This window comes from Loxodonta africana, chromosome 10 (assembly GCF_030014295.1).
Source record: "Loxodonta africana isolate mLoxAfr1 chromosome 10, mLoxAfr1.hap2, whole genome shotgun sequence".
In the NCBI taxonomy this organism is placed as follows: Eukaryota; Metazoa; Chordata; class Mammalia; order Proboscidea; family Elephantidae; genus Loxodonta; species Loxodonta africana.
The window spans coordinates 15271817-15287751 of record NC_087351.1 but is presented as its reverse complement, the minus strand read 5'-3'; the positions used below and the strand labels follow the sequence as shown (position 1 = coordinate 15287751).

The window sequence follows — 15935 nt, the reverse complement described above, 5'->3', positions numbered from 1 at the left end:
TTATAAAATTCAAGAAAAGGTTTACACACAGAAAGAAATATTCTTTGATGGTTATCAGAGATGGGAGGGGGAGAGAGGGAAAATCACTAACTGGATAGTAGACCCATATTAACTTTGGTGAAGGAAGAGACAATACACAATATGGGGGAAGTCAGCACAGTATGACCAAGGCAAAGGAAGACACTGAGAGGTATACAAGAGTAAAAGGCAACAAAGGTAAATACTATTGCATATACAATCCTGCAGTAACAGTAGTAACAAACAATAAATTATGAGTAGTTACACAGGTTAATACATAAGCTGAACAAGTATGAGATGGTGTATGGGAGTACCCCCGTGAGCATATATAAGTTTGGCAGTGTATATTACTACATACATATTTGTGTGTGCTGCAAATTTGTCTATCTGTATAATAGAGCACAGAGGGGGCACAGTTATAAAAACTTCTTAGCCAAAACCAAACACCTCTCAGGACTGAGTCACTGACTTGAGGGATTAGGACCATGGTCTCAGAGAACATCTAGGTCAACTGGCATAACATAGTCCATAAACACAATGCTGTACATCCGACTTTGGTGAGTATTGGCTGGAGTCTTAAAAGCTTGGGAGCGGCCATCTAAGATACAACTAGTGATCTCTTCCCACCATGAGCAAAGAAGAGTGAAGAAAAACAAAGACTCAAGGAAACAACTAGTCCAAAGGACTAATGGACCACATGAATCATAGTCTCCATTAGCCTAAGACTAGAAGAATTAGATGGTGCCCGGCTACCCCTACCAACCACTCTGAGTATGGCCCTTAGAGACCCTTCAAACCTGGAACAGAACCCACTCTCGGAGATGGCCTTTCAGCCAAACAATAGATGGGCCTATAAAATGAATGATAACACCAATGATGCAAGTTTACAGAGCAAATCAGTTCCCCATTCAACAATTTATACACAGCTTGCTCCATATCACTGGCTGCCATCCCCTCAATGTATCAGCACTCTCCGCCCTTCCTCCCTGGGTTCCCTGTGTCCATTCACCCTGTTTTGCCCCTACAGTCCTTCTGAACTTTGCTTTTGGGAAAATGCTGCTCTTTAGATTTTGTACAGTTAATTGTTCTGAGGTACACATTCCTCACTGGTGTTATTGCTCACTTTTTAGGCTTGTCTATTGTGACAGCACTGGGGTTTTTTATTGTATGGCTATAATGTGATCTCCAGGAGTGATTTCAGTTCCAGGTTTGAAGGGTGTCTAAGGGCCATAGTCTCAGGGGTTTCACCAGTCTCTATCAGACCACTAAGCCTGGTCTTTTTTATGAGTTTGAATTTTGTTCTACATTTCTCTCCCACTCTGTCCATGACCTACTATTGTGATCCCAGTCAGAGCCCTCGGTAGTGGTAGCCCAGCACCATCTAGTTCTGGTCTCAGGCTAATGGAAGCTGTGGTTCACGTGGTCTGTTTGTCCTTTGGACTAATTGTTTCCTTGGGTCTTTTGTTTTCTTCAGTCTTCTTTGCTCTGGACAGGAAGAGACCAATTGTTGTATCTTAGATGGCCACTCACAAGTTTTAAGATCCCAGTTGCTACTCACCAAGGCAGAATGTAGAACATCGACTATATGAATTATGATATGCCAAATGGCCTAGATGTCCCCTGAGACTATGGTCCCCAGCCCTCAAGCCCAGTACCTCAGTCCCAGGAGGTATATGGTTGTGGCTAAGTACTTTTCATGACTCTATCCCCTGTGCAAACTATTGGAGCGTGTACACATTTGCAACATGTACACATATATGTGGGTGTGCTTCCATACATCTTCCCACCCCTGTTCAGCTTACATATCTACCTGTGTACCCAGTTGTACGTACATTATTGTTTGTTATTACTGTTGGTCCAGGATTGTATATGTATTAGTATTTATTGTTGTTGCCTTTTACTCTTGCGTACCTTTCAGTGTCTTCTTTTACCTTGAATATGTTGTGCTGACTTCCCTCATGTTGTATAATACCTCTCCTTCACCAAAGTTAGTACGTGAGAAAAACCTTTTTTTTTCGATTCAAGTTTCAGTTTTACTCCTGTGATAATTTCTTTTTTTTTCAGTTTTGATTTTCGGTTCTGTTCCAGTTTGAAGTCCTGCATGAAACACACAGATCTTCACACTTTGTGCCCACTGCCACTGATACATTCCATGCCTCTTCCCGAGACCTTCTTGCTCCTTCGCAGTCCTCCCATATTTCTCTTTCTAGGCCCCTCGCCAACCAGCCAGGCCATTTGCCAGTGCCTACGAATCTGTATATATATATACATTTTTTTTTTAATAATTTTTATTGTGCTTTAAGTGAAAGTTTACAAATCAAGTCAGTCTCTCACACAAAAACCCATATACACCTTGCTACACACTCCCAATTACTCTCCCCCTAATGAGACAGCCCGCTCTCTCCCTCCACTCTCTCTTTTCGTGTCCATTTCGCCAGCTTCTAACCCCCTCCACCCTCTCATCTCCCCTCCAGGCAGGAGATGCCAACATAGTCTCAAGCGTCCACCTGATCCAAGAAGCTCACTCCTCACCAGCATCCCTTTCCAACCCATTGTCCGGTCCAATCCATGTCTAAAGAGTTGGCTTTGGGAATGGTTCCTGTCCTGGGCCAACAGAAGGTCTGGGGGCCATGACCACCGGGGTCCTTCCAGTCTCAGTCAGACCATTAAGTCTGGTCTTATGAAAATTTGGGGTCTGCATCCCACTGCTCTCCTGCTCCCTCAGGGGTTCTCTGTCGTGTTCCCTGTCAGGGCAGTCATCCGTTGTAGCCAGGCACCATCTAGTTTTTCTGGTCTCAGGATGATGTAGTCTCTGGTTCATGTGGCCCTTTCTGTCCCTTGGCCTCGTAATCACCTTGTGTGCTTGGTGTTCTTCATTCTCCGTTGATCCGGGTGTCTGTATACATTTTTATCTCGAGTCACTCTACCAGGGGGCCACGATGATAATTCAGGTCCCCAGGTATAATGTGAATTCAGACCCTCCATTCCAGACCTTAAAATGTCTGGCTACTCTACTTTCCTCAGGATACTATTACTCAAGTAAATGGCTGTTGGTCCCTTTGGGGAAGGACTGGGGGAATTATTATTGTATTGCCATAATACTACAGGCTCCTTCCTCCTAGGAGCCGGGCCTCTCCTTTAGTTAATGGGTTCTGGACCTGAAAATTGGCTCAGGTCTGGAAACGGAACAAGGTATCGTGACTTTGTAGTGGATGGACTGCCATCAACCTCCAGGTCTTTCAACTTGATTTCATTTTACATCTCATCAATTCTCATCCTGCATCTGCAGATCCCTTGCGGTCCCTGAGACCATTTCTGGGGGTTCACAAGGTCAAAACTATTGTTGTAATAATGCTAAGAAGTTATGTGCATTTTTAACTGTGTTGACATTTGCATCGATGGTGCAAAAGCAATGTTGGATAAAACTTCCGGCACCTTAAAAATATCAAGGCAGTGGTACCAAACATTCTGGTAGTTCATTGTTCTGTTTTGTTTTCAGTCAGTTTCACTTAAAGAATGTCCTTGATGAAGCTGTAAAAATGATTAATATTATTAAATCTTGACGAATATATGTCTTTTTAATATTCTGTGTGATTAAATGGAAAGTACTGTACTGCGTACAGAAGTACAATGGTTCTCTTGAGGAAAAGCACTTGTGTGATTGTTTGAGATATGAGCCAAACAAGCCACTTTTTTCACAGAGCACACTTTTTATTTAAATGACTGGCAGATAAACAATGGTTATTCAGAGCTGAGTGTTTGGCAGATGTTTTCTCAAATTTGAACCAAGTGAGGCTGCCATGTTGAAGAAAACAACTGATAGTATTTGTTGCCAATGATAAAATTTGAGCTTTTGAGTAAAAATTAGAATTTCAGAAAACTTGTAAGCACTATCATGATCTTGACATCTTCCCAATACTTAAATTTTTCTAATGAGATCAGTGATGATATTAACCAAATGTGATTTTTTTAATATTGTATACTGAGATATATCAATATTTGGATGTTACAAAATCATGCATGAGTAAAAGCTCTATTCAAAGTGCAAGGTAGACCAGTGGATTTTAATGTAATTGAGTACAAAAAGTTCATTGATATGGTTTCATATTCTACATTGAAACTACCATTTAAAGAAAGACTACTTATTGAGTTTAGATGTAGTATCAAAGAAAAATATCCACAATTATCTGAAAAGGCTATTTAAATACTCTCCTCTTTTCCAACTACATTATCTGGGTGCGGTCAAGTTTTCCTCATGTACGTATGTATTTTTCCGTACATTTCATCAAAACAACTTACTGCATCAGGTTAAATGCAGAAGCCAGACATTTAGGAGATTTTAAAAAATACGTAAAACAAGGCCACTTTTTTTCACAAATTTTTGTCTCGGAAAATGTATTTGCCGTAAAAATATGCAATTTATGTTAACATATAATGGTTTGTTTTTTCTAATGCATAAATATTTTACTTATTTCTCTGTCTTATTTCTAATATGGCAAATATCAATAGATAAAAGCCACACACACCTCAATAATTGGGGACTTTGATACATTTTAAGAGTATAACGTGATCCTGAGATCAAAAAGTTTGAGAACCATTAGTATAGGTTAGCAATAGGGTTGCTGGTTGCCTATCTAGCTTGTCTCAGGGACAGTATGTTCTATTAGCTATTTCCATAGCCCTACCGGTCAGGACCCCTCACTGCTACTTGAACTTTCTACTCATTATAATAGTTGTGCCGACCTCGCCTCTGACAATTAAGTGCCTCCCCCTGACTTCTATTATTTCATGGTCCTGTCGTTCTCACTGCTACCAGGGAGTAAGTTCGTACTGGCCTCTCTTGTCAGCCCTCGACTATAGAAAAAAAAAAAAAATAGAGGACAGTCAAACCTGAGCTTCTCAGTGATGCTGGTACCCCTCTCACCAGTGCACTCCTTTCCGCTTTGATAACCAGAGTATCCTTTGGGGCTTCCTGCAGAACTTCGTGCATTGTCTGGTAGTCTGTGTATTCTTTGTAAATACCCACTATAGCATGCCCACTTCTCTGAGCTTTTTGAACCCTTCTTCCACCTTCTGCCATGCATTTCTGGCATTTCCATTTCACCTTGGTGGGCCACTGCCTTTCTCATATATCCCAGAATCCTTGTTAGAGTATTAAACCCTGTTTCATGGTTGTTGTTGTTGTTAGGTGCTGTCGAGTCGCTTCCAACTCGCAGCGACCTTATGTACAACAGAACGAAATACTGCCTGGTCCTGCACCATCCTCACAATCACTGCTACGTTTGAGCCCATTGTTGCAGCCACTGTGTCAATCCATCTCATTGAGGCTCTTCCTCTTTTTCGCTGACCCTCTACTTTACCAAGCATGACGTCCTTCTCCAGGGACTGGTCCCTCCTGATAACATGTCCTAAGTACATGAGATGAAGTCTCACCATCCTCACTTCCAAGGGGCACTCCAGCTATACATCTTCAGGGACAGATTTTTTCGTTCTTCTGGCAGTCCCTAATGTATTCAATATTCTTCGCCAACACCATAGCTCAAAGGCGTCAGTTCTTCAGTCTTCCTTATTTATTGTCCAACTTTCACATGCATATGAGGTAACTAAAAATATCATGGCTTGGGTCAGGCATACCTTAGACTTCAAAGTGACATCTTTGCTTTTCAACACTTTGAAGAGGTTTTTTGCAGCAGATTTATCCAATGCAATATGTCGTTTGATTTCTTGACCACTGTTTCCATGGACATTGATTGTGGAACCAAGTAAAATGAAATCCTGGACAACTTCAATCTTTTCTCCATTTATAATGATGCTGCTTATTGGTTCATTTATGAGGATTTTTGTTTTCTCCATATTGAGATATAATCCATACTGAAAGCTGTAGTCTTTGATCTTCATTAGTAAGTTTCGTGGTTGAGCGTTCCCATATTAATAAACACTCCCTTATTCAACCTTATGTTCGTCCCCCTTTGATCCAGCCTTTACAGACTTGGGATACTGTCCCATACCTACTCTTCTGGCTCCTGCAGGTACATGTTACTACTCCTGCAGTTCCTTCTGGGTAGAGCCCTCTTCCTTCCCTAGCAGGTCCAGCACATCTCTGGTTAGGTTTTGTTGCAAACCTGGCCCTATTTGTTGGGAGGGAGAATGACCAGGAGCAGACTCAGCTGTGAGCCATCAGTAGCCAACAAGGCTGGCAGCTGGGAATCGATCCTGAGGGTGATCTGGGTGGTAACGCACAGGATCCACTATGTAGACAAAGCTCACTTCTGCCTAGGAGACAGAGTAGAGTAGGGATTAAGAACCTAATTCCCTTGAGTCAGAAACACTCAGGTTTCAATTCTCTTTCCGTCTACCCAGCTGCGTGACTTTGGGCAAATTAACCTTTTTGAGGCAGTTTCCTTGCCTATAAAATTAAGATAAGTAGTAGTAACTACCCAATAAATTGTTGTGAGACTTAAATAAGATGCGGAATCTAAGCGCTTAGTTTGGTGGCTTGCGCATAATAAGGGCATGGTTTTTGCCGCTTTTATAATTAAAAGGCTGCCTCAGGGAGCCGACAATAAGGTAGACTGTCATGGAAAGTGCTCTGCAGGGACGCTGTGAAGGAGATTCTGGGGCCCATGGGAGTATTATTTATCTTGGGCTCCTTCTAACCCCACGCTGCCTTACTTTTGATTCCTGCCTGTCCTTAGTGGGGGAGAAGCACTTAGAGAAGCATATTCGCTTTCAGGCCACTAGGGGGCCACTTAGTTGTCTGCAACAGCAATACACTAATGGTTTCTTAATGGCTCAGGCACCAGGGAGATCAGGCTCAATTATATCTGAAAGCATTTTCAGTTCCTGGGGTAAAAGACACTACGTAAATCCAGATAATAAATAGGGCTTATTGATGACAGGTTAAAGAATCTGGCATCGTTTAGTTTGGATAAGAAAAGGGTGAGAAGAATGGAATAAGGGCTTCAAGTATATTATTCTTTAGTACACAAAAGAGTGGCATGCTGTTTTCCTCCTCCACGGGGGACCAAACAAGAAGAAAGAAGTTTCATTTGCAACAGGAGAAATACGGAGTGCATTCAAGAAAGAGGATCGAGGGAATTTTTAAGAATAGTTCCCTTAGTATGATTCTATGATCTGTTCTGCCATTGAGCGAGAGGAGAATTTCCAGAGACAATCCAAGGATTTTAACTCTGACTTAACGGGTCACCCTGCTAGACCAGGTCTGGCTGACCTGGGAGCAGGGTGGAGAAGAAGTGGTCCCCATCAGCCCACAGAAGGCAATAAACACTCCTCCGAACTTCCAGTGTTCTTGTATTTCTCAGAAGGTAAAAAGGCGGCCCGTTCCTTGAAATCGCGTCCAATTGGCCATTGCTGGTGGCAGACACAGACCTGGGTCCTAGCTAGAAACGGGACAGAGGGGCTGGCTTATGGGCCTGTGGTTCCTGCAGTCAATCAGCACGCAGGCCTCTGGTGGCCACGTGACCTCTGTGACGCTCAAGTGGCAGGGCACCTGAGTGGAGGAGGGGTCTGGAAGCCAAAGATTCCTGGGGCGAAGGGGGGAAAGCGGCGAAGGCAGAGAGGACCCTGCCCCACAGGGTCTGAAGGCCAGGAGTCATTCTCACCCGTCCAGGGACCGGAGGAAGGGCTTCCCCACAGCACCCCATCATGATCACAGTCCTCCTCCCACACACTCATCAGGCACACTCTCCCACACCCATTCACACCCAGAAAGAAAATCCATACACCCCGCTCTGGGAACACAGGCAGTGGAATTCAAGGGCGAGGGAACTAGACATTCTAGAAAGCCTTGAATAGAGGGATGCAGAGGAGAAAAGGCTAGCAGAGAGAAATGAGGGAAAAGGCGAGGCGAAAGCGGCTACTGAGAGTCCAAGGTGGAAGAAGTCTTCAGCAGGGACCTCCCAGGACGGTCCAAAGACCAGGCACAAAGCAGACTGCCCGGCCCCCGGCTGGGCAATCTCCCAGGCTCTGAGGCCCGAAGAGGATCAGAGAAGAAGAAACCTCTGGGAACCACACTCCACAGGTACAATGCAGCTCCCTGAGTCCAAATCAAGCATAAACCTGGGAGTCAGGAGCCCCCAAAAGTGGGACCTGAGACCTGTCGCAAACTTGGGGACCGAGGTGGGGCTCTATCCCAGAGGTTCCGAGAGGACTAGCAGCCTGATTCCGGGACTCTAAGAGGACAGGTTATCGGGAAGATGCCAACACAGCCCGGAAGCTCGGCCCCGAAACCGGGTAGGGGGAGACGCAACCCGCAGGGACCACAGAGCGCGCTCCGGACCTCTTGGCTGCCTCGGCGGGACAAGGGCCTGGCTCGCTAAGTGCGGAGGGGCCCGGGAGACCGGTCCGGGGTGCACGTGCAGCGGGGCGCGAGCCAAGGGCACGAGCGTGGTATCCCCCCGCTTCTGGGGGTAAACTGAGGGGGCCGAAGGCGCTGCCATTTCACCAATCACTACCGATGGTCAGCGTCCGGAAAGGCAAAGAGAGGAGGTGCCAGTTGACCGCTCTGCTCCCGGAACGCCCCTCCTCGCCCCCCTTCCAGTTACGCACTCCGCCCCGCAAGACGCCCTTCCCCTTTTAAAGAAGCCTGCCGGGCGCCCCTCCTCCCGGTGCCAGCCCGCGCGGGGCAGCGAAGGCGTTGCCCTTTTAAGAACCAGCCCCTTTTAACTCCCTCTAAAAGGGGCGTTCTGGCGGGGGGGGGCTGGCGGCGCCCGACAGAAGCCCGCCTCCCCGCCCGGCACTTCCGGACCCCGGCGTTGCCCTTTTAAGAGGCAGCCCCCAGCAACGTTCTGCCCCGCCCCTGCTGCCGGCGCGCGAGGCGGGGGAGCCCGGCTGGAGCGGAGCGCGCGGTCCGCGCGGCCACTGGAGACCGGGCGGCCGGCGGCGGGGCAGGCGGCGGCGGAGCGCGGCGGCAGCGGATGGGGACGCGGAGCCGGGCGGCTGTGGCGGCTGTGGCTGTGGCGGTAGCGCGGAAGCAGCTGACGGGCCGGCGGCGGCGGCGGCGCTGGCGGCGGTGACTGGTTCAGGCCCCGGCGGCGGCGGCGGCAGCGACGCGGTGGCGGGCTGCGGGAGGGCGGCGTGAGGAGCGGCGGCGGAGCGCGGAGCCGCCGGGAGCCGAGGGCGCCGGGCCGCCCCCTGCCCAGTCCTCGCAGGCCGCCAGGCCCCCTCCAGCCGGGGCCGTGGAGCACCGGGGCAAAGCCCGGGGCCCCCCGATGAAGGAGCGCGACGCGGCCCCGGCCGAGCGGGGCAAGCCGGCCACCTACACCGGGGACAAGAAGGCGAAGATGGCGGCCAAGACCAACAAGAAGTGGGTCCGGCTCGCCACCGTGTTCGCCTACGTGCTCTCCGTGTCGCTGGCCGCCATCGTGCTCGCCGTCTACTACAGCCTCATCTGGCAGCCGGTGGGCGCCGGGACCTCAGGGGGAGCCGCCGGCCCGCCCCCCGGCGGCTCCAACGCCACCAGCCCGTACGGGACTTCGGGGGCGGCGCCGGGGCCCAACGCCACGGGGTCGTCCCGCCGCGAGGCGCCGCGCGACGCGCCCCCGCTGCAGGCGGCGCAGCCCGCGCCTCCGGAGCCCCCCGCCGACAGCCCCCCGACCGGGCCGCTCGAGCGGCCGCAGGGACCGGACGAGGACGAGGAGGAAGCGGCAGCGGCGCCCGGGAGTCGCTGAACCTCCCCGCGCAGAGGGCGGCCGGGAACCATCCTCCCCAAACCCAGAGGCAGGACTTTGCAGCGGGACGGAGCGGGGAGCCCGCGGGAGTGGCCCCCATGGGAGTGAACTTCTACCCCAGAGATCGCCAGCTCGCCCCGGGGGCGGGTGGCCCGCAGCCTGATCGAAAGCCAAGGGACCACGGGCTCACCGAGGCCCCGGGCTTGGTCTTCCCAGGATCGTGGTGCGCCAGGGCCCTGAGCCATAAAGGGGATGGTGGGGAGGGGTGGGGAGACCCCAGCACCAAACCCTTCTGCGCCGCTTGCTCTTGTGTTTCCTACGTGCAGGGGTGACTCGGGTTTTCCCCCAAGACTCAGGGGAAGGAGACAGCTATAGGAGCTTTTTTTTAAAGTAAGCCAAGCTCTCACCAGGAGAAGGGCATCAAAAGTAGTGGAGCTCAGGTACGTCAACCTAGTTGCAGTGGCCACAGATGCATTTAATTTGTAGATCCGTGTATATAGTTGTTGACATACGCGCTAGAACCTAAAATTACATAGAACTGTATGTATCTCTCACACCCTGGGTAGCTAGTAACTGATGGGGTCAAGCAAGGGCTGTTGGCTGGCCCCCAAAGTGCAGCTAGACAGAAGGGCACAAACGGCTTTTTTCATCACCCACTCTTTTCTCTCTCTTCCAACATCCTATGTCTGAAAGATTTATGATGTCCTTAAACAAAAGGGTATAACCATTCTTAGACTTGGTGACATGACAATGGAAAACCTTAGAGAAGCAGAAGCAGTTTAGGAGGGTGAGGGATGTCGGGATCCCCTCTGCTTCCCACCCTGGTGTGTCAACAGAGGCTTCCCATTGTATCCCTAAGTATCTGGATTAGGGTCAGGGAAGAAGGAAGGGAAAGAGCAATGCCTGTGTGCTTCAGGCCTTGGCCTTTCCCTCACAGAGTTCGTTTAGGAAGAGCAAGCTTTTGTAAGCAGAGTGACCGGCAAGTGGTTTGTTTTTGTTTTGTCTTACTGCTCCTCAAATTTTGTCTTGTTCCAATAGTCAGCCTTGCCATCCCTCTTTCCTAAGCCTGTAGCAACAACGCAGCCCTGAGTTTGGGATGGAATCTGTCGTGAAACCAGAGCTTTGGTCACAGATGTTGGGTTTTGAGTTGTACTCTGGAATCAAAGGGCTGGAAGGTGGGCTTCAAACTCAGGATTGTGCTTAAGTACAAATATCTTTGAAAGCCAGTCACCAGACCCGCCATAAGGTTTAATTGTCTCACCTTTACCTCTACTGATAAGCTCTGCTTATATGCAACCTATACTTTTAGGAGATGAGAAGCATAAAGGGAAATGACAGCTCTGGGGCAGCAAGAATTCTACTACCACAGTTGGGATTCCATTTCCTTCTGCCACTTGCTTTTAGACATTTGAGGGTGGGTAGTGACAAGATATCGAACCCCTTAGTATTTCCTTTTTGGGAAATGAGGCACTTAAAAAAAAATATCCACCCGAATTCTGAAACGGTTTGTCTCTCCAGTTTTCTGACCTACACCTTAGTTAGCTCTGATCCACGTTTACAGGACAACAGCCTTGCTTTAAGCCATGTCCTGTTGTGGCTTCATAATAGCAACTGAGCTGTCGTAGCCTGCAGGCTGGCTGGTAGCACCCCCAAGGTCTCTTGGCTGGAGAAGATTTCTTAGCAGCTGACTTGGACTTCAGTCGTTAGAAAGCCTATGAGGTCTTTTTAAAATTTTGGTGGGGGAATAGGGGAGGAAACATGAAATGCCACCTTTATAACTTCAACAATAGCCTGTAATTTATATTTACTGTGTGAATTTTTAGTCCTATATTTTAATAATTTATAAATTGCTCTCTTATTTCAAGAATCCTTTGACCTTGCAGAAGAACATCTGGGAGTTCGATCCCCTGTCCCCACCCTGACCCCAGCATTCTGGACTGTTTCAATCCACTTTGGGATGGATCAGAGCACCTGGAGAGATCACTTTAGGTCCAGCTGCTGGCCTCCCAACTCTCTAAAGCCTTCACTGGAATTGGACATTAGCGGCAGCTGTAGCTGTGAATATGACCAGAGACATTATTTATAATTCAGCCATTTAAGATATTCCTGTATTCAAAAAGTCCTGTATATTTTTTAAAAGTTTTATTTTTCAGGTGAACAAAAATACACCCTAAGAACTCTGCCTAAGCCTGTGGAAGTGATCATTTCTCTTTCCGTATTTGGGGAGGGTGGAGAGGCTGCAGGAGTAAGTGGATTGAGATGTGGTAGAGGGGTGGCGGTGGATGTAGGTCTGGAAGGCAAAAGAATTGCCCTGAGGCTCTCGCTGCCTGATGGCGTGGCTGAATTGGTTAGTGAAGGGTGGCCCGAATCCTTCTTTGTGGGGAAGCAGTCATGGGGTCTGAAGCGTAGCGACAGCTGGCTCAGCCACCTTTTGCCAACCTTAAAAAGGTTGAAAAAAAGTTCTGCCTTACGGGGACTGTGAGCAGATGCCTAGCTGACGAGGCTAAGGAACCAGTAAGCGAGAATATTAAGATGTATTGCAAACATTTAGCTGGCTGAGAGCTGAGGTAAGGCTAAGCTGCGTCATAGCACTGCTATTCTCACCCTTAAGCCCTTGGCTCCTGGATATTTCAAAAAGCGCAAAAAACAGAAAAGTTGAGCCTGTGCGTCTGCGGTGGTTTGGGCAGAGCGGCACCCACAGCAGTGGAGACCAGAGAGCCAAATGGCTGGGAGAAGGTGTAGGTTGCTTCAAAGGTGAAGCTTTTTCTTACCCTAAAAAAGCAAACAAGAAAAGACATGTGGGTGAAAAGCACAAGCATAAGGGATTAGTTATGCCGCAAAATACATGGTAAGCAATTGAGCTGAGCTCATGATTAGACAATGCTGCCCAGTACAAATCTGGAGTGAGAAGCCGGTGCCGGTGGGCCCCCCGAGGCCTGCAGTTCACCAGAGCTGCTGGCAGATCGCTACTGTGCTTTCACATCACCCTGTAGTCTGCAGGGAAGCATGGAAAAAGTCCGCCCTTCTTTTATTTTCCTCTCCAGCCCACACAGTGGCTTTCTGTGAGAGGGCTTGGTAAGGCAGAGCCAAAGGGGAGTGAAAAGAGTGAGTTACGAGGTTCCTTGAGTCAGCCCCTCCTTTCTGCACCGTGTGGCTGCTGAGGCTTCTCGCACTGAGCACACAGCAGTGCACACAGCAGAAGCCTGTGGCTGTTTAGAAGGGTCTGTGCCACCAGAACAGGGCCCAGTTGGCCCAGGAACAGTGGTTGGAATGGTTTCTTTTCAAGGGTTAGAAATTAGCTGCGAAATTGTTGATCAGGTTTGGAGCCAGAAAGGAGAGGTCTGTGCAAAGTGGAGGGGGAGGGGGGCGGGATTACTTCCCTTAAACTGCTTTGCACGGGGACTACCCGGACCGTTTCTAGGTGTTTGCTTATATTAGAGTTACTGTGTGCTTTTATTCTCTGACAGCCTGAATTTGAAGGAAGAGATAAGCCTCTTTTAAGGTGAGGTTTTGGAGAGTCAGGGGATTTGTTAAACCATTTTGACTGAGTTTGTGTTGGTATCGTTTCTTTCCCCCACTGATGCTGAGGTGGGAAGAAGTATTTTTCTGAAGTGTTAAGCACTAGGAATCATTTTCTTCTTACAGCTTTAGATAATCTCCGTGGTATGAGACCATGGCTTTGGAAGCTTCTCTCTCTCCCTTGTTTTTCAGTTTTAACTGGAGAATTCTAAGGTAGTATGTTCTTTAGTTGAGTGTTTATATCTCGTTTTGAAATGCTGAGTGGAGAGCATCTACTTGTTTCTACATGTTTCTTCAAGGAGAACTGAAAGGTCATGCCTGAGTTTAGGGCAACCACAGATATTTAAAAGGGCTAATAGTTGTCCTCTCTTCCCCTCTGCAGAGTATAGAGGTATTTCTGGAATTGCAGTTCAGTACCAAAAGGGCTACAGCTGTACTTTTATTTTCAGTTTGGTCTCCCTGCAGTGGAGGGAGGGACCACCATGGCTTTGCCAGTCTCTCAAGACCAGTGTTCAGCGCAGCACCTAGCACATAGGAATAGGTGCTAAGTGTTGATCGCCTGGTTGACCATGTTGGATGGAATTGGCCCTGGTGTCATTGTGGTGTCACAGTCATAATCCACCTGTGTGTCTACATCCACAGCCCATAAATTCATTGAAGGGATGGGTCGCTAAAGAGACCCCTGCAAATCACAGCTGTATTGACCTCTCTTGGCCTCAGTTTCTTTATTTCCACGATGGGCTTGGGCTTCCCATTCTTTCCAGGTGCCAGAAACCCCCAGCTGTATTCCTTGTGGCGCAACATGAAGACAGCATATGGTGCTTGACCCATTCATTGTCTCCTCTGTCCTGGCCTTATGACCTAATGTTGAGCTCTAAAAGTGCCAGCTCTCTCAGCAGTTTTTTGGTCACATTTTTTTCACTTGCTGACATAGCCAATGGCTTTCTAATGCCAATTGTCTTATGCTTTTTGTTCCCTCCAGTAGCTAATTTAAAACAAAAACTTTTTTTTTTTTTAAAACTGTATATCCAAACTTGACACGGCTCGCCTTGTCAGTAGGGAGCACTCCAGCCAAACTGGCCTCGCTGTGCCCTCTTCGCATCTATAAACGTGTTAAGCTACTTCTCAAGGACCAGAACATGATCACACAATTCTTACCCCCAAGGAACATGGTGCACAAGAGTTTTCCCTGTTCCGCCCTCTTTTATTATCTTCAGTAATCTGTTTTTACACTAGCTTATCAGTGAAATAGCAATAAGATTCTAACTTTCCTTGGGAATAGTTTCATAAATCACTACCATTAATTCAATAAATGTTTAGTGCCCACAGTGTGCCAGCTGAGCCTCGAAAATCCCAAGACCAACTTGTCCAAAACACCAATTATGTTGATTTCCTTTGAAATTATACCCCCGGCCCTGCCTTTTTTTTTTGTTGTGGTGAATATGTGTGTAAGGCAACATTTGTCATTTCAACATTTTTTACGTGTACAATTCAATGACATTAATTAGCGCTCCCTGCTACCTCAGTGTTCAGAGTTAGTAGTTGAAGTGCCCCCCCACCCGTGTCCTGGAGGCCACCTGGCCTTTCAGTTCTCTGTGGTGGTCTGGGCAGAGTCAGGTCACAGCAGCCCGTCTCTGGGCTACGGGCAGCTCACAGCACTGTGAGGACGTGGGTGGGGAGGCAGGGTGCTCTTGGGAGAGGACCCTGAACTGGGCAATAGGAAACCTGGGGACTCAACAATGTCATTGGTTAAAGCCTTTGACCTGTTTCTTCCCAACCAAATGGGAGTTTACGAGAGCAAAGGGAGGTAATAGATGCAACAGGGCTTTGAGATCTGGGGAATAAAAGCACAGTGTATACACACAAGGTAATACAGGCGTGGAAAGAAATGGGAAGGGGAGGGGCCCAGGGATAAACATACAAGTGCTCAGACCAGAGCGTCAACTTCACCCGCCAACTTGTTGGAAATGCAAAGTCTGCAGCCCCTTATACCTGCTGAATGTGAACTTCTGGGGGGGGGAGCCCAGTGTTTTATGTTAACCAGCCCCCCAGGTGATTCTGGTGCATACTGAAGTTTGAGAACTACTGGCCAGGCCGTTCTGTCTGATTCTGTAACTGAGGGTTAGGGTACCTCTGTTGTGACAGATGGTTCTCAAAGTGACTTTCAGCCCTTTTTCTTGGTTGAAGTCAGCTGTCCTATTGGAGGACAGGAAACACTGTCCCCAGAGTTTACAAGAAGAGGGAAAAAGCATACACTGATAGTGCTTTTTCACAGTTGCACAGAACTTGCCTTGGAGAGTGTTAAGAAGGAGGCAGGTCTGCAGGAGTCTCCCTTCCCTCGCCCGCAAAGGTGCGGGTGTGTCTTCCTCACCTCCTGCCCTGGCCTGCTGCTCCTCGAGACAGCCCTTAAAAGGAGCAGTGGGTGCCACGTTCGTTCTTTCTGGTGCCAGGTCTGCACTATTTCACTTCCCCAGCGTCAAGTGGATGGTTAATGAGGGGCTGTGACGTCAGGCTGGCAGACTCTTTGAGAGAAAGCAGCCCCAGTCGGTGCTTTATGCTGGCTCCCCTCATTCCCTTTCCCGGCCTCAAGTTCTGCCCCCTCAGTAAGGCTGTAGTCACCCTGTGTCAGGCCTTCCTCATAAACCCTGATAACCCTTGCTCAGAAAGATGCTGTGGCTGGGTCTGTGGACACTGATAAATGACTCTAAA

At 48.3% G+C, this 15935-nt stretch overlaps 1 protein-coding gene across 1 annotated transcript; it reads left to right on the top strand.

Moving 5' to 3' along the window:
- The first annotated feature begins 9198 nt into the window (after window positions 1-9198).
- On the top strand, window positions 9199-11889 carry INAFM2 (InaF motif containing 2). Its single transcript, XM_023558653.2, has one exon. It carries the CDS (start codon window positions 9249-9251, stop codon window positions 9705-9707), a length of 459 nt encoding a protein of 152 aa, XP_023414421.1. The 5' UTR covers window positions 9199-9248; the 3' UTR covers window positions 9708-11889.
- Window positions 11890-15935: the final 4046 nt, after the last annotated feature.

What these genes read in the sequence shown, in the direction of transcription:
- INAFM2 (XM_023558653.2), top strand. Translation starts at nt 9,249, where the DNA reads ATGAAGGAGCGCGACGCGGCCCCGGCCGAGCGGGGCAAGCCGGCCACC.